The sequence below is a fragment of the Gymnoscopelus braueri genome, assembly GCF_963280865.1.
Source record: "Gymnoscopelus braueri genome assembly, chromosome: 19".
Lineage (NCBI taxonomy): Eukaryota > Metazoa > Chordata > Actinopteri > Myctophiformes > Myctophidae > Gymnoscopelus > Gymnoscopelus braueri.
This window is the reverse complement of record NC_137621.1, coordinates 8,694,132-8,717,194: the sequence shown is the minus strand read 5'-3', so window position 1 is coordinate 8,717,194 and position 23,063 is coordinate 8,694,132. Positions and strand designations below refer to the sequence as shown.

Sequence of the window (23,063 nt, the reverse complement as noted above, 5' to 3'; positions counted from 1 at the left end):
AGCCTGGGTTTCCGAGGCTAGTAGAAAGAGAATTTACCCATGTTATCCGTTATCATCCCATATCTATGGTCCAGTAGCTCTACCAGGCTTTTATCAGCCATTCTATGGGTGATTCAATGTTAACGCATGTGCTGTCAAGAGGCAGAGTCACATTGAAATACAACACAAAACCCCATTAGCCTCGCTAATTATTAGACTTTCAGCCACAGACAGACTAGGCTGCACTAGCCTTCCTGCTTTTGTGTATAGAGGGGCGGGTTTAAAATCAGCACGGAGAGAATGCGCCTGATCCCATTGGTTCACCGATCTGTCCGTCAGCCCCCGCCCTGTCAACACAACATTAAGAGCGACGCCCACTGCACTCTAAAAACTAAACAATAAAAGCCAGGAGATCTAGGCTACAGACAGACAGACAGACAGACAGACAGTCATACCAACATACAGAAGGCCCATATAATAGACCTGTGATTAGAAATTAATAAATATTATAACAACTAATTGAATAAAACAATAAAATATTGGTTCCCCCTTGTTGTTGCAACTGGAGACAGAAGTGAGGGGGCCCTCACTTGGTCTCTGGTAGTAGTGTGGAGAAGCATTATAAAAGTAACTTTCAGTTCTTCTAGTTAGCCTACTCGTGCATTACTTTAATACATTTTGACTTCAATATTAATGTATACATTTTCATGTTGCTGCAGCATAGGACAACAACTCTAAACTTACATCTATTGCAGCTCACGATGATGAAAAGTAGTAGATATAGGAATCATGTCCTCAACAAACACAAGTCATTTATGACATATCGTCGCTGTTGGGCAGAAACCTCTTATCTCCATGTTCTAACTTTTTGTTTTTTGTAAATGAATGCCCTACATAATCATACTACAGCGTCACACAAAGGCATCAAAAGAAGCAGATCCACAAAACAAATTTGAGTTTGTAGATCTGCTACTTTTGGCTATTTTTCAATTTGCATCCTGAAAAGTAACAGTTTTGGACATATGAGGTTTCCACCCGACAGAGACGACATACAGCATGTAAACAAGACCGGGCCTGATAATGGCATGTCATCTCTGTACATTTCTGTTGTCCTGTTGATAATCTCTCAAGACAGATTCAGAGCTCCGCAGCTGAATCTGTCGACAACTACCATTACAACGTGTAGAGTTTGTTGTTAGTAGGAATGAAAACACAGACGCACCACCGGAAGAGGAGGGCTGAAGGAGAGTGAACGGGCCGACATCCGGTCTCTACACGGGATAGCGGGTGGTGCCCCCAGAGACAAAATCAAAGGAAAATTATAAAAAAAATTCTGTGCAGATGGGTTCCCAGATTGTCGTGTTGCTGACATCTGTCTTGCCTAAATATGGGGGGAGGTGGAACGTGTGTATCTGAGTATTTACAAATGGGGGTCTGCAGCCAACATACATGGCCAAGTTTAAGCACTGACATTGACCCTTCAAGCTGAAGTGAAGATGTGACAACACACAGGTCTCAGCTCAGTCAGGATATATTGATAAATGCCGAAAGGTTCGGTGATCTCGCCGTACGCCGATTATTTGGTCTGCACCGCGTTGATAAATGAGGGTCAGTATCTCTATAGTCATATGATCAAGCCGGATCTGTCCGATTTCCCAGATTCCATCCTCATTGGCTAAGGTTGGCCTCCAAAGTTTGCAGGATTGGTCCGTTTTGAACAAAATGCCTCAAACCATGAACGCAGCATGCAATTTCCGTGAAATTTCACACGCACATTCCCATTAGGAATTTTCAAATCTGCCTCATGGTGGCGCTTTAACAGGCCGATTCATGTTTTTACCAATAACTGCACCGATCTGTGTAAAACTTTGTTTGCACACTCTCTAGAGGCCAAGGAAAAACCTTTGCCCTGCATTTTTCACATAATTTTGCCTTGTATATTTTATTACAATTTCACTTGTTTATCCTATGAGTTCTCTATACTGATGAATTGGTTGAATTGGTATCCCAACCTGAAAATGCATTTTCTGTTTACTAACGAGCTGCAGAGACGGGGAGACCCCTGTTGCTGAACACTCCATACAGTAGCAATGATTACTATTAGAATATAGAGCTATTTAACACTTATTTTAACAAAAATCAAAAACAAGTTACAAGGCAGGCACTCCGTCAGAAGTGGATTTTATCTCTGCCAGGTGTGCCTGAGCGAGTCACCAACTCACCACCCAAGCGAGCGGTTTCACAGAGTTGTGCGATGTCCACATCTGTCAACTCGGCACCGTTTTATCTGCATACCGATATGGAGACACAGTTATCATTATGTCAGGCTGTCCTTGGCGCAACAGATGCAAAACGTTCCTTGTAACGAAGGTCAACGTATGGAGTTGGCTGCAGTGCAGATACTTCTGCAGACAGGGTTCATACACCCAGGTGCATTCATTTAACCACTTGAACCTCAAGCTATTCTGGGGGAACATTCGCCAATAATAGCCAATCTACTAGCTATGAAATAGTAGATCCGGTGAGCCAGCAGGTGAGCCAGTATGGTACATTTCATTGGACAATTTATTTTGATTTTATGTTGCAGGACCACCTTGGAAATAAGTGTTTTATTTATGCTTTTATGTATATATCCTGGGTTTAAGTTATATTGTGATTACTTGTATTTATTTGACCAAAATCAGATCAAATACAACAGTGCCAAGCAGTTAGCCTGGCGTAGCCAGACTATATCACTGTGTGGATATGAGTCTGGTGCTTCCATAAGGACGTTTTTTTTCCCAAGGGGCGGGATCAAAACAATGGCCCTCGACGCAATTGGTTAGACCTACAACCAACTACCAATTACAGTCTCCCATATTCGAATACTGGGCCCTGATTGGTCACACACGTCTTCTGGAGCAGGAAATGGATTCTCTATGGAGCGGTGCCAGACCCAAATCGCAGAGTGCAAATTCTTTTTGCACTTGCAGATTGGTCTGGTCCCAGGCTAGCAAGCAGTGGGAGGAATTAATTGGCACAACTAAAATCGGGGAGCAAAAGGGGGCAAACGATGAAAAGAACAGAAGAAAAAAAAACACTACTGTATATTAGTTTACTAAGTAAAGAGTGTTTAAGTGGTTAATATTTGTCACTGACAGGAACACTTTGAGACGTCCTCCACATCAGCCCCGACCACCTCTAAGGGGAAGCAACAGTCAGCTCCAGAGGAAGAGAAGGATGAGGTGAGTCTCTCTGTATTTTCCTCTGTCTGTCTGTCAGTCTTTTTGTGTATATATTTAATATGTGTCACTTGGACAGGAACGTGTGATGATGCCCTCTCTTGCAACCACCTCCGGGAAGAGGAAGAGACAGCAGGCCTCACCCTTTCCTAACACTCTCCCTCCTCCCTCTGTCTATCTTCTTATCTGTGGCCCATAGGGCAGGAGTCTCTCTCCTGTTTATGTAGCGTGAGGCGCCCAATCCAACCCTTGATACTGATGTGGTATTATTTCAAACATGAGCACATGGTAACTGAGTGCCAAGCAGGGAGGCATGGGGTCCCTCCCCCTCATACCAATTTTGTAAATACGCCAATTAATTCCTCCTCACACATTTCTGTGTAGGGCACACTGCCGTTGTACCCTACTGGCTCACCTGCCAATTAGAATGATGTATAGTGAAGCTATCTAAGCTAAACTAAACTTAAAAGGGGCCTTTCACTTTAAAAGACTTATGTCTGACATTCACTAACTCATTTTTAGCTGCTGGTCTAAAAAATAGTAACTGAATATGGGCTCCAAACAATGTCTCCGTTTTTGAGAGGCCAGTCCATCTCCTTTTGTTTCTTTCCTTTGTTTTCACCTCTATATACACACTCCAGGTTAGGTCTTGTTGTGACACAATAAGCACTTAAATCCCTAGACCTTGTCTAGTCTGTTTTCATAGGGAAATCACACAATGTTGGACATCATCCTTTTTGTCTCTTTATAGATTTCTACATAACAAAATGCCATCAGGCCTGCAGGACTGGAACATGTGGCCATTTCCACTGCGCTTTCTGCAGTAAAACAGTAATCAGAAGGGAGGATGCACAGAGGCACTTGGAAACGTGCCGGACACTGTCTGTTTCCCAGATGCATATTAACCCCTCTGGCACAGCTGGGTGTTTTTTTCCCACACTATTCACTTATTGTGTTGATCATTTGGCTGTGTCCAATCCATTTTGACAAGATGTTGCATTTTCTTTAATGTTAGATGTTCAAGCTCAGCTCCTCCAGTACATCTAAAACACACTGTGCTGACACAAAAGTTGCATTAACGAGGGTTAAGGGTCGAACCAATGTACTATACATATAAAAAAAAGATTGCACCTTGACATTACATAAAAATCAATTGTGTAAATGTACATATATTAGATATTCAATATTCATGATTAGTTAAAAGGAATTATTATTGAAAGTAGATTTTTTTTCCCCCTTTTTAGTAGCTTAATTTTGAAAAGTACATTTTCGCGTTGCCTGTTAAAGTGTGCATTGAAAACCCTTGTTAGAGGTTAAACCTTTTTGACTGTTTTTGTCTCAGGTAGACGAGAGACAGGAGGTCGCATCCGACAACTGCAGCAGACAGGAGGACGACTGCAGCGGACAAGAGGACGACTGCAGCGGACAAGAGGACGACTGCAGCGGACAGGAGGACGACCGCAGCGGACAGGAGGACTGCAGCCCTGGCCTGGCCCTGGACAACCCTCCCCCCATAGTGCAACGGGCAAAATCACAGACACACAGTAGCATTTGTCAATACTGCAATGTAGAGATGCTTACAAAAAACATGAAGTTACACATTTACAGGAAACACACGGACACTGCTGTCCGAGACATCAATGCCGTATGCAACGGCCGACCTGCCAGTGTCCCACCCTCTGCATCCCAGGCTGTGGGCCCACCCAGTGACGAGATCCCCGTCCAACCCTCTACCAAATGACCTAAACGCAGAACAGAACAACAACGACAGGAGATGAATGGCCACCATAAGGGACTGCTTGAAGCTGCCCACAAGCCGTTGGATGAAGATGAATATTTCTTTTTAAGCTTGGTCCCTGCCTGCAAACGCTTGGCTCCGAGAAAGAAGGCGCAGCTTAAACTAAATATAATGCAGATGGTTGCACAGGCCGAGTTTGACACTGATGACGAGTAGCAATAAAAGCAATCTTGGGCAAACTGTCTTGGTGTTATTATACCTGTCATTATGCACCTCTGTTGACAAGACACATTTAACTATAATCATGCAGTTTGTATAGAAATGTTAACTCCTACACGCAGCTTTGAGGATATGTTTTTTGTAAATTGCACAGCATGCTCTGATGACAAATTGTTTCAACACAGTACTCTGTCATGTGACAGTTTTGTATGTCAAGTTGCTTATATAGCTGATCTAATGGGGATCGCTTTGCGACGCGTTGTGAGCTTGTAGGTCGGCTATTTTCAAATAGCCAAAGTATATAGGGCCAAAGTATATAGGGCTGAAGTGGTTTAATGTACTGTATGTTTTTTTTTAAATAATAATCTAAATCTACAAAGTAACTAAAGTTTTCAAATAATTGCAGTGGGGTGAAAGTACAATATTTGCCTCTGAGATGTAGTGGAGTAAAAGTATTGAAAATTGAAAATACTCCAGTAAAGTAAAAGTACCTCAAAATTGTACTTAAGTACAGTACTTGAGTAAATGTACTTTACACCACTGGTTGTGGTTAGAATATAATGGGTAATACTGCCATTTATTTCATTCAGAAGAGTCAGGTTATAGGCAAACTAGTATATTTACTAGTTATTTTTACAACTTCTTAAATATAGGCTAGTTTAACTTGTCTATTACAGTCCTGAAAGGCAACGATAACATCAACTGAGCTGTCACCTGCATCACCAAGGGATCAACATCAATTATAGTTTAGGTCTATAAGGCTTTGTAGGTGTAAACTGTTACAAAACATACATTAACCAATTAAGGTCTATTGCTATTTCTACTATTCTGAAATAGCTGATGAACAAACTCAACGCATTGCATATTGTTGGAGTTGTATGCATTATACCCATTAGAACCGCAGGGAAAAGCATCTGTCATGTTTTATTTTTAAGTTGGCTATTAAAAAATAGCAGATCTACAAGCTCACAGCGCGCCACTTCGTGTCGCGCTGCGAGCTTGTACATCTGCTATCTTGAAAGTGTGAGAACTACTGATTTAGAAGACATTTGTAGAATCGGCCTCAGGTCTTAATGGGTTAAAAACAATTACTGTTCATCTTTGTGTATTTTATTTTGAAAGTTGCTACCGGAAGCCTAACGCCTGTTTATTGTCATGAGAGAGTTAACTTTACCATAACTTTATACTATGATAACAAACCCTATAGTGTTCAATGAAGCTACTGCTGTTATTTGGGTTTTAAAGGAAACAAAGGGTCTGGACAACGGTTAGAGAGATGCAGCAAGCCGCAATGTTGGAGCCAGTGGTCAAATGACACCGAATAGGTATGCAGTCTGTCTATGTAGTTTTATTATGCATGATAACAGCCATGGATCACACGACGCTCGTCCGTCACGAGCGTCATGGCTGAACTAACCTGATATTTGCACTTTCTCCTTTTACAGTGCGTACATAAACGTTCAGATTTCAAATATAAAGTGCTTACCTCATGGCCATGGATGTTGCAATTATGGACGGGCCTTCAGAAATACCCATATCTTCCGTATTGTTCAATAAAAAGCATTTTAATCCGACCGGTGGCCATTTTCTCCGAATTTTCTCCACGCTTTCAACTATGCGACCCTATTGGTTGGGGAGGTGTATTGCACTCTGATACATTATACATCTATGAGAAAATGGCTCCCAATCGGATTAAAATGCTTTTTATTGAACAATACGGAAAATACGGGTACGTATGCCCACCCGAAGTGAATTGCAACATCTGTGGCCATGGGGTCAGCACTTTATATTTGAAATCTGAACGTTTATATGTACGGACGTAAATGGGCAAAGTGCAAAAACCAGGTTGAAGTTTCGTCATATCAGGACTAGCATGATTATAACGTATGTTTAAAAATGTGGGTGTTCCAGGGACCCCCACAAGAGAAGATTTGTATTTTTATTTTTTTTATCTAAATTATTCAACATTTCTCAAAAATATCCAACGTATATAATATGGATTGTATGGTGGTTATGATGATTGGGACCCTCTGGCGCTGATTGATTTTGATTGGATTAATTGGCCAGTGTAAATAAATAGCAACAATGTTACTTGCCCTAGAATGTCTGTGATCTGACATACATTTTATGTATTTCAAATACATTTATGTATGTAAGATCACAGACATTCGAGGGCTACAATGTTACTGTCTTGCGCCTATAATCACTGTTACTTTTTATTTATTTATTTGATTCTCCTGTGAACAAAACCTGGCTCAGACCCCTCTGTTAAAAGTAGCTCTCTATTGTATCCAAATGATTTAAACAGTATCTAACTTTAAACAGTGTGATGACTGATGACTGATTTAAGCAGTCACACCTGCCTGGGTCAAACTAAGACAGGTCTTAAAAGACATTAAATTGTAAATTCAGAAATGTGCAGACACCCTGCATACACTATGTTGTATGTTGGTTTGCTTACTGTTGCGTGAGAAATCAATGTGGCACATTAAGCTAATCATCTTGGGACTCCCCCCCCCAAAAAAATAAATTTATTTGGGGACCCCCCTGGTGGTCCAGACCCCCAGTTTGGGGACCCCTGGTGTAGACAGACAGCCCATTCTGTCCACCTGCCTGCACTATTGCAAAGTCTCTGTGTCAAAGTTTTACAGTATCACACCCTGTGCTAATAAGGCAACAACACAATCACAGTGCCATTGCATCACATAATACACTGATATTTCTGACACGACAGTGTCAACACTATCATCAGATTGATTTAATATCCAGGTTAAAGCGTAATCCATTGAGACTGGGAAAGCATTTGTGCCATTTTAGATTTGAGGTGTATATTTTAACCACTTAAACCATTATTTTATACTTTGGCTCTTAAAACATAGCAGACATACAAGCTCATAGCTTGTTATGAGCTTGTAGATCTATCGTGAAATCGTGAAAATGTGTGCAAATCTTTGAATATAATATATTTGAAAGCAACGTTTTTTTTACTCAAATCTTTGCTTCTGGGGGTCCCTGAAACAAAATCTTTTAAGATGGGGGGGTCGGCGGCCAAATACTTATAATTTGGGGGGTCCTTGACATGAAACAGTTTGAGAACCACTGATATAGCAACATGGTTTTTTTTTTCCAGAAAACTGTTGGGATTTAGAAGACATTTGTAGAATCGGGTCCTCAGTTCTTAATGGGTTAATCCGTGTGAGTGCAACCCACCCAAGAAATCATCACTTTAGGGAGTTTATTGAGAGAAAGTTGCTAAATAATTGAGGATTATTTGTGAAACCAAAGCTTGCAAAGACAAAGAGGATTTATTTACCCAAGCTTTCCATAGAGGTGCAACCTTTTTGGGGTTTATCGTCGTTGAATACATCCAGATAGGACTAGAGGATACGCTCTGAGTCGCTTGCAGCTACACTCACTGACATGCAGAATAAGTATGTTAGGGATAGTTTTACCATCTTCACTGTAAAGCATGAGACTAAAGTTAATTTGATGCAGTGGCATTCTGGTACAGTTTTACTGTGTTAAATTCTGAAAACGGGTATGCCACGTTCAGGACACCTGGGACTACAGTACAGTTAATGCATGCTCAATAAAGGGTCGACAACAACAGTCAAACATTTCTGAACTTGTCCTGTTTACAAATAATTGAACAAGTTCAAGTTGTATTTCAGATCTTTGGGTGGGGGGGGGGGGTATGTGTGAATGTTTTTGAATGTGTAATGTTGTAATCCTGTCTAATAATCATCTTAACTTTAACTCTTGTTTTATTGTATTTAAATGTTTAGCCCTGACACTGTCCATAACTCTAGTCCTGCGTTCCCCAAAGGTGGCATACCCTTCTCCGGTTCTGGTTTGGTTTCCCATAGCTTTGCTTTATTGATACTGCAGCAGATATGTAAACTGGAAACAGAAATGAGACCTTATGTGCATGGAACTGAAAATGAATATGCTACCTTTGACCACGGGACTACAATGATGCACAGAGCTTATTAATGCGAGGCTCTAAGGATGGCATTGTTGATCGATTCAAACCACTTTGAGCCGGTTCAGTGTAGCAGCTAGTGGAGCTTTTAGACTCTTAGTCTTACTAAAAGTCCTTATTCAATTCCTTCAATCCAGACCAGTGTGTGGAGTACAGACTGCAGTTGAAGGTGAACTCTCCAGACCCAGCCACGGACGTTTCTGTTAAACAGGAGGTACTGGAAGTCCACCCAGATTGCAGTAAGTTGATGCTGCTTCTCTTTCTTTATTTTTTCTCTTTCTGTTTGTTGTCTATCATCTTTTGTTAATACACTTCTATCTGTCATCTTTTATCACTTTATGCAGTCTTGCGTCATGCTCCTGCTAGAGCTGTGAATATTCACTGGCCTCATGATTTGATTTTATTACGATTCACCAACGATAACGATTCAATTTGATGATATGATGCAACTCAATTGTCTTGTTGCACAAGGCTACTTTTTCATTAGTAAATACAGGCAATCAGATACATAATATAAAATCTTTTTTTTTTTTTTTTTTGAAAGTGCTTAAACGTGATATTTGTACAACCACTTATTCAACATAATAACATTACATTAAATGTAATAAATGAATGGCTTAGGCCAAGTGTATGGTGAATATGTTAAATCCTCAAAAATAAAACATGAATTCTTCTGTAGTTCACTGTAACTTTACTAGTGTGCTGCCTGTACTATACACATACAGAAATGAGATCTTCACATGGCAGCTCCAAGACGACGCTTCACAAACGCTGAGTACAATGTAATCCTCGTTTAACTCGTAATGTACAGAACCATGAAGTCTAGTTACTTGACAAATCATTCTTATCTGGAAACAGGGATACTTTAAAAACATTTGTGTATGAGTAGTAAATCTGATCCAATCAGAAAGTACTCTTCTCTCTCCTCTAGATAACCTGGTCGTTACTGTGTGCCAAGAGGATTCTCCTGAGCTGCAGGAGAGGAGCCCTGGTCTGGTCCAGGTCAAGGAGGAACCTCAGCCTCCGCTGGTTAAAGAGGAACAGAAGGAGCTACTTCAAAGGACAGAGGAGACTGGTGTGTCACTGTCAACACAGGCATTACTAATACAGAAGAAAGATGATGATGACAAGAGAGAGACGGGGCCTCTAGCCAGCACCTCAACTGAACACATGAAAACACACGCCGATCTAGAGGACTGTGGAGCTAGTGATGTCCACCTCCTCTCTTCACACTGTTCTGAATGTGACAGTGAAGGCAGCGATGTATGGGAGAAGACCCGGGAAGATCAGTCGGCTTTGAGCTCATTTAAATCTAAGGTAAATGGGTTGCAAAATGCCAGAGAAAATACAGTTGATGTGAGAACTTGTAGAATTAGATTTGAGAACTTGTAGAATACAAAGGTTTATTACACGGCTTGGTTGAATGCTTGATTCTGATTGGTCAATCACTGAATTCAGCTGTGTGTTATTTCTGAATAATGACCGCTGAACTCAATAACTGACCGCTGTCTAATCAAAGGCTCAGAGCACCTGGCTCATATCAACCTGCGTCGCTTGATTTTGTTCCGTATCAAATATGGCAGCTATGTTACTAACTAACTGTTAACTGTAAACAGCTAACTGTTCATTTTCAGGATTCAAATTCAAAAGTAGCAGATCGACAAGCTCAAAACGTGGCGCTTCGTGCCGCGTTTCAAGCTTGTTTATCTGCTACTTTTGATGCTTTTGTGTGACGCTGTAGTATGATCAAGTCTGGCATTAATTTACGAAAAACAAAAAGTAAAAATATGGAGATCAGAGGTTTCTGCCCGACACCAACGATATATAGCAACATTTGATCATTTTGAAGAAAACTGTTCCAGGGGGTCCCCAGCTTAGTGATTGATAGTTAGGAACCAAGTGGAACCCTTGCAGGTCTGTGAACTCTGAGGGTGTACAGATGAAACCAAATGGACCACCTGTAAGAGTCCATTTGATTCCATCTGAATACTCTCTGAGTAATGAGGGTTCAGTTTATAAAAAAACTACTGGTCTATATCACAAAAATGCCAAAAACACAATACAATCGTAAAAATCGCAATTATTTGTACAACAATGAATCGTCAACTAAAATGACGTGATCCTGACAAACCCTATAGGTCAGCAGGCTGGACTTGGACAAGGAGCCAGAGGACATCCAGGCCGTCGAGCCAGAACCGGTCTCACCACCAGCCACCAACTGCCATGGCTGCCTCGACTGCAGGGAGTTGTTCCGTACGATGGACAGAGAATCACTGAGGCTGATGAAGGTGAATGAGACATGCAGTGCCGCCCGAACTAAAGAACAGGAAGGGGTGAGTCTCTCCTTTTATGCTTGTGTTTGTTCAGTAACAGCGGTCTCCTCGTCTCTCCAGCACTTTAGTAAACAGAAAATACTTTCTCAGGAGAGACTATCCATATATCAGCTTAAATTGTATTATTATTTTATTTTTAAAGTTTTTATTTTTTGTTTCATCTCCAATTTCACTTGTTTATCCTATTTCTCTCTACTGATGTATAAAAGTGGTATCCCAACCTCAAAATACATTTATTGTTTACTAACGAGCAGAGACGGGGAGACCCCTGTTACTGAACACTCCATAGCAATGATTACTATTAGAATACAGAGCTATTTAACACTTATTTTAAGTTACAACAAGGCAGGCACTCCGTCAGAAGTGGACTTTATCTCCGCCAGGTGTGTCTGAGCGAGTCACCAACTCAACACCCAAGCGAGCACTCTCACTCTCACACCCACATCTGTCAACTCTGCACCGTTTTATTTGCATACCGATAGGGGGACACAGTTATCATACTCTATGTCTTTGTCAACATGGGACCTTGGTGCAACCGACGCAAAAGGTTCCTTGTAACGAAGGTCAACGTATGGGGAGTTGGCTGCAGTCAGTGCAGATACTTCTGCAGACAGGGTTCATACACCCAGGTGCATTCATTTAACCACTTGAACCTCAAGCTATTCTAGGGGGAACATTCGCCAATAATGGCCGATGTTCTAGCAGTGAGCTAGTAGATCCAGTGAGCTAGCAGGTGAGCCAGTATGGTACATTTGATTGGACTATTTATTTTTATTTTACGTCGCAGGACCACATTGGAAATAAGTGTTTCATTACGTTTAATGTGTATATCCTGGGTTTAAGTTAAATTGTGATTACTTGTATGTATTTTTCCAAAATCAAATAAAATCAAACACAACAACATTGGTAAGCAGTAGGAGGAATTAATAAACCGGGAAACCGGTAATTTTCGATTTTTGCGTTAGCTATTAAAAAATAGCAGATATGCAAGTTCACAGCGCGTCACTTTGTGCCACGCTGTGAACTTGTACATCAGCTATTTTTTTATATTTTTGAAAAATCTTGAACTACTGATTTAGAAGGAATTTGTAGAAGTGGCCTCGGGTCTAAATGGGTTAATTGGCACAACTAAAATTGGGGAGAAAAGGGGGGGGGGATGATTGGCTACTCTAAACACTAGTGCACTGTATATTAGTTCTTTAAGTATATAGTGTTTAAGTGGTTAATATTTTTCACTGACAGGAACACGTTGAGACGTCCTCCACATCAGCCCCGACCACCTCTAAGGGGAAGCAACAGTCAGCTCCAGAGGAAGAGAAGGATGAGGTGAGTCTCTCTGTATTTTCCTCTGTCTGTCTGTCAGTCTTTTTGTGTATATATTTAATATGTGTCACTTGGACAGGAACGTGTGATGATGCCCTCTCTTGCAACCACCTCCGGGAAGAGGAAGAGACAGCAGGCCTCACCCTCTCCTAGCACTCTCCCTCCTCCCTCTGTCTATCTTCTTATCTGTGGCCCATAGGGCAGGAGTCTCTCTCCTGTTTATGTAGCGCGAGGCGCCCAATCCAACCCTTGATGCTGATGTGGTATTATTTCAAACATGAGCACATGGTAACTGAGTGCCAAGCAGGGAGGCATGGGGTCCCATGAGGAGGTGAGTCTGTCTGTCTGTCTGTCTGTCTGTATACACTACATCTCTTGGTGCTGTCATCCACTCCCATGGCTTTTCCTATCACTGCTATGCCGATGACACCCAGCTGATCCTCTCATTCCCCCCTCTGACACACAAGTGGAGGCACGCATTGCTGCTTGTCTGGCTGACATCTCGGAGTGGATGTCGACGAACCACCTGAAGCTCAACCTGGACAAGACCGAGCTGATGTTCCTCCCGGGGAAGGGCTGTCCGCACGAGACATGGCCATCACCATTGATAATGCTGTGGTGACGTCAACTCGGACTGCGAAGAATCTGGGTGTGACCTTGGACGATCAACTGTCGTTCTCGGCTAACATCGCATCAGTGACACGGTCCTGCAGATTCCTCCTCTACAACATCAGGAGGATTCGCCCCTTCCTCACGGAGAAGGCAGCCCAGGTGCTCATCCAGGCTCTTGTCATCTCCCGCCTGGACTACTGCAACTCCCTCCTTGCTGGTGCTCCGGCATCAGCCATCAGACCTCTGGAGCTTGTTCAGAAAGCTGCGGCTCGTCTGGTGTTCAACCGCCCCAAGTTCTCCCACACAACTATCCTTCTCCGTTCTCTGCACTGGCTCCCTGTAGCGGCTCGCATTCAGTTTAAAACCCTGGTGCTAGCCTATAGGGCAGTGAAAGGAACAGCTCCTTCTTACCTCCGGGCTATGGTCGATGCCTACACCCCTTCCCGACTACTTCGGTCTGCCACCTCGGGGCGAGTGATTGCCTCGTCACTCAAGGGTCCTTCTGGTCGATCGACACGGTCACGACCTTTTTCTGTTCTGGCCCCACAGTGGTGGAATGAACTTCCCACTGATGTCAGGACAGCAGAGTCACTGCCCATCTTTCGCCGCAGGCTGAAAACCCACCTCTTCAGGAAACACTACCCTTCCTCTTTGCCTGGCCTACTTGTTGTTAACTAGTTGTACGAACTCTTGTTTTATTTTTGTATTGTTTTATTGGATCTTGTTTAGTCGATACACTTATTTGTTTTAGCTCGTGCTCATTTGATTTTGCTATTTTGTCTCATCTGTTTAAAAAAGTAGGTAGCTGATATATTGCACTTTTACCTTAGCGCTAGGTATACTCTTGGTTGCTTGTTTTTGCAGGAAATGCACTTAAGACTTCTGGTGATTAGTAGTTTCGTTCCCTACCTATATGTTGAATGCACTTATTGTAAGTCGCTTTGGATAAAAGCGTCTGCTAAATGACTGTAATGTAATGTAATGTAATGTATCTGTGTATATCGTTGCTGTCTGGCAGAAACCTTGTATCTCTTTATGTTTGTTGGTAAATTAATTCCCCATTTTGTTGTACTGGAGTGTTAACAAAAAAGTAGCAGAAATAGCCGTACTACAAGCTCACAACGCATCACATGGTGAGCTTGTAGACAGATTATTATTTTGAAATTGATGAGGATTTAGTGTGTCTGTGGGTTTGATAAATATAGAACCAATGAAAAGTGTAAACAAGAGCTTGTGACTAAATGATACATTTAATCCATTGGAACGCAGGTTCTTTCTGCCATCTCCTGAAAGGTAACGGTTTTGTCCGTACAAGGTTTCCATCAGACATCGCCCATATTTGATATTTGTCACTTTGACAGGAACGAGTGAGGCTGCCCCCACCACCAGCCCCAACCAGCTCCCTTTACCACTGGAGCAGGTACATGTACAAGAACAACATAATGAGAGAGTATAGTTATTATCACCTCATCAATGTAGCCTGTTGTCATTAGACAGCATAGATGACATTAGAAACAGTACAACACCATACATCCACATAACATGTGCCCTCTCCTCTCCTCTCCTCTCCTCTCCTCTCTAGAGGAATATAAAGACACAGAGGTGTCAGCAGTTCCTGCCAACACACACACACTCACACACACACACACACACACACACACACACACACACACACACACACACACACACACACACACACACACACACACACACACACACACACACACACGGAACCACTCTGGCGAATGGATATGGTAAAACATGAATGACGCTAAGTGAAAAGTGTGTGTGTGTGTGTGTGTGTGTGTGTGTGTGTGTGTGTGTGTGTGTGTGTGTGTGTGTGTGTCTGTGTCATTTACCAATGTTCTACAGCATGTAGAGGTAATATTTAACATGGAACAAGACACATTAGCACTAGAGCCTGAGCAATATATCAGTATATTACATTTTAGGACGATATCGATATCAGCAACTATGTAGCTCCCGATGTTTTGGCCATGTCAATAGGCGAACATTATACAAATGTTCAAACATTATGGAAAGGTTTCACAATCTGTCGTGTTGTGATCTTCTAGATGAGCTCTTGAGCACCACTGATATAGCAACATACTGTTAGGATTTAGAAAACATTTTTAGATATGTATTTGGCCAGGGACCCCCATCTCAACATGTTTTGTTCCAGGGACCCCCCTGGAACAAAACAAACAATTTAAGTTACAAATATTCGCTTTAAGAAATATATATACATTTTCAAGATTTTTCAAAAATAGCAGATCTACAAGCTCATAGAGTGCCGCGCTAGGAGCTTGTAGATCTGCTATTCTTGAATAGCCAAAGAAATGTAAAAATGACACATGTGTTCCCGGATTGAATGGCTTAAAGCTGGAGTCCAAAACCTTGTGTGTGTTTACTATACTGTACGTTGTTATACCACTCATGAAACATTACTATACTGTACGTTGTTATACCACTCATGAAACATTACTATACTGTACGTTGTTATACCACTCATGAAACATTACTATACTGTACGTTGTTATACCACTCATGAAACATTACTATACTGTACGTTGTTATACCACTCATGAAACATTACTATACTGTACGTTGTTATACCACTCATGAAACATTACTATACTGTACGTTGTTATACCACTCATGAAACATTACTATACTGTACGTTGTTATACCACTCATGAAACATTACTATACTGTACGTTGTTATAACACTCATGAAACATTACTATACTGTACGTTGTTATACCACTCATGAAACATTACTATACTGTACGTTGTTATAACACTCATGAAACATTACTATACTGTACGTTGTTATAACACTCATGAAACATTACTATACTGTACGTTGTTATACCACTCATGCTGGGAACACGTCTGGGTCATTTGTTGCTATATATATTTATTTATCATCCTCTGTAGCAGATATATACAAAGAAACTAAAAGAAACATTTGAGAGCTTAAACCTTTGGCTATCACTGAAAATTACTTTTCATTTGCCCTTATGTTCATTAAAAATACATTGAAAATCTAAATTATAATCAAAGGAAATAAAACCAAATCATTGTGAATTCCATAAATGTCTCTTTATTTATTTTTTATTGATATTGCATTTATGTTTTAATGAACATTAGAGCAAATGAAAGTAATTTTCAGTAAAAGCCAAAGATGTTTTGCATTTCATGTTTCCATCTGCTGCAGAGGCTGAGAAATATATATATTTTTAGTGAAAGTTGACAATTATGTAAAGTTTTTCATAAACTCTTATGATTTATAAAGTGTTATTAGAATGGGCTTCTGGTCTAAATTGTTTAACACAATATAACTGGTTCATGTGCAGTGTGGTCTCCCTACTCTTCCACTGACACGTTTAGATCCTATGGTCTGGTAGGACACCCACTGGTTGACAAGAGGTACTGCATGTTATACTGAGAGTCCAAAGAGAGTCTCAGTCACAGCTCAACAGTAGACATTTTGGCACTAATGCAGGGGATGTGGGTTTGAATCTCTAGCAGAACACATCTTACAGATTTCCGCTTTAAGCTCTATTTTATACTTCATCATAAGATGGTGTCTTCTTGTAAAATGTTGGAACATTTTTGCCTATAATGACATGCCCAAAATGTCTCTCTCTCTCTCTGTCTCTGTCTGTCTCTATGTCTCTCTCTCTGCAGGTATCTTCAGGAGATAGGCTACACAGACACTATCCTAGACGTTAATGTCTCTCTCTCTCACTCTGTCCCTGTCTGTCTCTATGTCTCTCTCTCTGCAGGTATCTTCAGGAGGTAGGCTACACAGACACTATCCTAGACGTTCGTTGTCAGAGAGTTCGTTCTCTGTTGGGTTTGTCGTCCTCTCAGCACAACGGCGCCCTGCTCATCAACGGAAACGACGCCAAGAGGAAAGAGCAGGAGCTGAAGAGGTACACACACACACACACACACACACACACACACACACACACACACACACACACACACACACACACACACACACACACACACACACACATTTGAATTATTTTATTTGGATCTGCACAAAAAGCGCAATACATGATAGATCCAAACATTGATCAGAAGAAGGTCACATTATACGGGCAAAACAGATACAACTGCTGCACATGCTTAACACACAGAGGAAAAAATATAACGAATTGATGACATACTATATACAGAAATTCAACAGTTGTGTTTTATTTATTTTTGCCACTCAAGGGTAAATGAAACATCGCCTTCTCCAGATAGACAGACTGCCCATAATAGCTGAGACAGAACAGTATTTAGCCAACTTTTTTGCATTTGTCTTTTGCAATCCTCCTAATTGCATGCCGTGGAGCACAAGTTTGTGGACGTGGCCCAGACTCCCAAACACAAGGACAATAAGTTGACAGTTATATCCCAAGGCCATAATACGTTCCACCAAAGTCTGATATTTCATACGTTTGGATGTAAAACAAATGTCCATATACAAATCAAATGGGCAGCCTATTTCGAAGATAGTAACGTTTTTTCTCATTTCATTAATGAACACAATATCTGGGGTATTTGGAATATCTTGCAGTGAATTGACATGTGTGTCATTGTGATCAAACCAGTCTAGTTTTACAGTGCTGTGTTTATACATTTTTGTTGTCCTTTCCTGTACTTCTCTGATTCTGTCTGAGACCAGATCCACCAGACGATCATGTCTGGCAATGTACAGTCCTTTATAGTGGCTGCAGCCATTTAAGATGTGTGCGACTGTCTCTTTGTCATGTGGTACTGGGTGTAGAATACCGTGTGGGTCATGTTCTGATGGATACCAGGTTGCCAAGTTAAACTTGGTCTGCAGCACTTGTAGACGTGCTTTAATGGTGAAGATTAGAATGTCCTCACCAATAGTGTTATTTGAGAGGACAGAATGGGACAGTGAGTGATTTGCAAAAGGAATAAAAGCCAGTTTTCCCTGTAGCTTCAGACTGGTCCAGTGCTGTGCACTGTGAGATCACACACCCACACACACACACACACACACACACACACACACACACACACACACACACACACACACACACACACACACACACACACACACACACACACACACACAAACACGTAGAGGTTTCAAGCTAGTAGACAACTGTCTACAAGACAACCAGTGAACTTGTTTATGAATGTAGGGTTTCATGCTAGTGAACCCTTGTCCTTTAACCTATAAAGACCGGGAGGAACGCATCTGTGTCATTTTTAGATTTATTTGGCTACTCAAAAATAGCAGATCTACAAGCTGCAAATCTTTGAATATATATATTTTTTTAAAGCGAAAATGTGTAACTCAAATCTTTGCTTCTGGGGATTCTACAAATTCTAAATCCTAACAGTTTTTTTTTTTAAACGTACAGTATGTTGCTATATATATCAGTGGTTCTCAAACTTGTCAAGGACCACCCAAAATGTATATGTATTTGGCCGCGGATCCCCATCTCAAAATATTTAGCTCCATGGACCCCCAGAAACAAGGATTTTAGTTACAAATGTTTTAAAATATATATACATATTCAAAGATTTGCAAAAATGTTCATGATTTTTCCCAAAATAGCAGATCATACAACGTGGACGCGTTGTGAGCTTGTAGACGGAAAAACATATTTGGTGTAAATGCAACTTAGTTGTGAGCTTGTAGATCAGTGATTTTTGGCGAATAGATTTTGTGTCAACAAAAATAAAGTGGTGCAAGCACAGTTACAACTCATATCCATTTTTATTACGTATAGCTCAACTCACACATAAAGATGTATTTTACCCAACACACTTTAACAATGCACACAGCTTTATGCAATATCCTGTGGCCAGGATTTAAAATATGGTGTCCTGCGTCTCTGTCCCTCTTCCTTCCATGTATTCCCAAGACTGAGGCACGGAAGAGGACAATCTAATATCCCATTTGTTTAATATACTGTATAATTGAATGTAAATAAAATTGCAATGTAATAAATTGCAATGTAAATACCTAAATAATATTGCCATACAGTTTATGTCCATAACACAACGTAGGCGGTCGTAGAATAAAGTGTGTGCGTCAGTGCAAACATTTGTGACATGTACACAAATGTAGATTTTCTTTTTAATTAATTGACATTTGATCATTCTTTTTTATTTTTTCACTGAGAAAGAATTTAATCCAAACCAACAAAACAGAATCCAATAACTCTCAGGAAAGATCATAGAATAAAGAATCCACATAATCTACAACTGAGCAGCCAAAATAACAAATAAATGATCTCACCAGTTTAATCATCATTGGTAGAAAGTCTCTGGTGTATCACTTACTTGTGAAATAGATTGTCCATAAGTGACAAAGGCTCTCATGTAGCCTATTCTCCTTGTGTTTTAACAACATGACTCTGACTCATGTACATATCATGTGACAAGTGGTGTAAAGTAACTAAGTACAAGTTTGGCCCTCACATCTAGAGTGCCTTTTGTGCCCATATATGGAGATCCCTTATGTCATCAATATATGGCCATATATGGGCATGCTCCCTTTTATGCCCATATATGGAGATCCTTGATGTCATCAATATATGGCCATATATGGGCATGCTCCCTTTTATGCCCATATATGGAGATCCCTGATGTCATCAATATATGGCCATATATGGGCATGCTCCCTTTTGTAGCCATAAATGGAGCTGACTAATTTCTTTGCGCCAGGCTCAGCCATAAACAAACCACGGCCTTGTCACTATGACAACAAAAACAAACCACGGCCACGTCACTATGACAACATAACCATAAACAAACCATGAGTCAGCTCCATACTGTATATGCTAGCCTTTTTTACTACTGTCATGCTAGCCTTTTCACAAACTTTTTCAGGTCAAGGACCCCCAAAATGACATGTATCTGGCTGCCGACCCCCCCCCCCCCCCCCCCCCCCCATCTCAAAAATATTTTGTGCCAGCGTGGCACTCGGTGCCGCGCTATGAGCTTGTAGATCTGCTATTTTTGAATAGCCAAAGTATAAAATATGTCGGGCAGAAAACTCCTTTATCTAACAATTTATTTTCCGTAAATGAATGCCCTACTATAGACTAATCCACAGACGCGCTGCCTGTAGCTGCCTGTAGGCGGCCATTGCTGCGGTGTCGCGTCCACGGAGCGTTGACACCGCAGCAATGGCTGCGCGCAGAGCAGTGCTCCGTGGATTCGTGTATAGGATCATTACTACAGCGTCACACAAAAGTGTCAAAAGTAGCTCTAAACGCGACGCGTTTAGGGATGCCAGGTTGATGTAAGTGCAAACTGGCACAATAATCTTATGAATTGAATTTGAATTGAAATAAACATTATTATTAAAATGATTATTCTCCCCCATTTTTCTTTCCTTCTGCCCCGGTTTGATAAAAAAAGTTTGAAAACCTTCGAGCTTACTGTGTGTGTGTGTGTGTGTGTGTGTGTGTGTGTGTGTGTGTGTGTGTGTGTGTGTGCGTGCGTGCGTGCGTGCGTGCGTGCGTGCGTGCGTGCGTGGTCCAGGCGAGGATAGCGTTCCTCCAGGGAGAGAGGAAAGGACAAGAGAACCTGAAGAATGATTTGGTCCGACGAATAAAAATGTTGGAATACGCTTTGAAACAAGAGAGGCAAGTTACAGTAACAAGCATTCATCTTTATAACAATATATTGTTGTGACAGCGTCAAATATATTTCTGTAAATGTATTGTATGAATGTGTCAGTCAGTGCTGCAATGTTATATATAAGATTTGTATGGATATCCAGATACTATACATACAAAATAATTTGATTAATAATATGATGATTAAAGATGCTCTAATATTATTTATATGCATTTTTTGTGTTTTCCCCACAGAGCTAAATATCACAAATTAAAATATGGAACAGAGTTGAACCAGGGAGTCAAAACGTCCAGCTACCAGACAGGTAGGACATCAGATCTACATAACTGTACAGAAAGTCTATGATGCTGACCTTGCTGGCAGCATGTACATTTTGCACTGCTCAGTGCAGTTGTTTGTGTGATTAGCCCCCGGTCAGACTCACAGACCCTCTTCTAGATGGCTCAGGAGACCTAAATGACTTTTTGTTTTTTAGTTTGTCTGTTTCACGTTGTATACTTTTTGAAATGTTTAACTTTATACTTTTATAATGGAGTCAAAGTGGCTCTGATCAGGCTCAAACCTTGCCCAAATTTGGAGTCACACGTCATAGATCATTGGTTCTCAAAGTGGGGTCCGGGGACCCCCAGGGAATCTTGTTGGGGTACCAGGGGGTCACCAGCTAAATAGGTTAATGCATGTCACAATCATTTTAACCACTTTAACCATTATTGTATACTTTGGCTATTCAAAAATAGTAGATATAGCTTGTAGAGCTGCTATTTTTGAAAAATCCTGAAAATGTGCGCATATCTTTGAATATATAATATATATTTAGCCCTTAGCTGAGAGAGAGATGAAGCACTACATTGTGTTGCAGATAAAACTTTTTCATGCATTTCATAGATAGCCTCATAGACTTGTTTGTCAGCACTACCATCAGTGTTTGTTTGTTTACACATCATCTTTTCTATTAATATGTTGGATTCATGCTAAATGTGTTTTTTCAGACAGTTAACGTTTTAAACCCTCACTATTAGTCAACTTGACCGTTGGCTGTGTACTTGGTCTGCTCTTTTTCCCTCTACATCAACTCTCTGAAAATGGCAGATTTACAAGCTCACAACGGCGTTGGGCATAGACAAGTTTGGGTACCCCTGCTGTAAGCTGTGGCGTGTCGGACAGTGAGCTGTTGACTGAGATTTTTAACCACTTAAAGCTGGAGTCCAAAACCTTTTGAGTATTTGAAACATTACTATACTGTACGTTTTATACCTCTCATGCCAGGAACACATCTGTGTCATTTTAGATGTCTCTAAATATATATTTATTTATCATCCTCTGTAGCAGATATACACAAAAAAAAAAAGAACATCCGAGAGCTTAAACTTTTGGCTATGACTGAAAATTATTTTCCCTTATGTTCATTAAAAATACATTGAAAATAATCAATCAATAGTCAAATAATCAAAAGAAATAAAACAAATCATTATGAATTCCATAAATCTCTATATATAGACCCCTTAACAGACGACGTCACACTGGTTGCAACCGTCATACTGTGCAAGCCAACACACAAGAGGAGGTTGGGGTGTGCTGAAACCAGCGCACCCCGAAACAACAGGTTGAGAATTGATTGTATGAAACAATCACCTGTGCATCCAGTCTCAATGTTGGTAAACAAATAATTGGCCTATTTATTTACTTTTTAATTAACTTTAGGCCAAATGAAAGTCATTTTCAGTAAAAGCCAAAAGGATTTTTTAAATGTCATGTTCCCATCTGCTACAGAGGCTGAGTTTTTCAGAAACTCATTTTTTGTTATTAGAATGGGCTTCTGGTCTAAATTGGTTAACACAATATAACTGGTTCATGTGCAGTGTGGTCTCCTTACTCTTCCATTGAAGCGTTTAGATCCTATGGTCTGGTAGGACACCCACTGGTTGACAAGAGGTACTGCATGTTATACTGAGAGTCCAAAGAGAGTCTCAGTCACAGCTCAACAGTAGACATTTTGGCACTAATGCAGGGGATGTGGGTTTGAA

At 40.8% G+C, this 23,063-nt stretch overlaps 1 protein-coding gene across 1 annotated transcript in view; it reads left to right on the top strand.

The window, feature by feature from the left end:
* Positions 1 to 8,934: 8,934 nt before the first annotated feature.
* Positions 8,935 to 23,063, top strand: part of LOC308074638 (striatin-3-like) — a gene marked incomplete at its 5' end in the record, with an annotated part of 32,201 nt that continues 18,072 nt past the window's right edge. The window contains 7 exons of the mRNA XM_080414145.1: positions 8,935 to 9,007; positions 9,277 to 9,378; positions 10,071 to 10,456; positions 11,278 to 11,472; positions 12,715 to 12,798; positions 14,990 to 15,009; positions 17,199 to 17,348. Of these exons, the coding sequence (XP_080270271.1) occupies positions 8,935 to 9,007; positions 9,277 to 9,378; positions 10,071 to 10,456; positions 11,278 to 11,472; positions 12,715 to 12,798; positions 14,990 to 15,009; positions 17,199 to 17,348 (1,010 nt within the window). The remainder of the gene's footprint in view (positions 9,008 to 9,276; positions 9,379 to 10,070; positions 10,457 to 11,277; positions 11,473 to 12,714; positions 12,799 to 14,989; positions 15,010 to 17,198; positions 17,349 to 23,063) is intronic.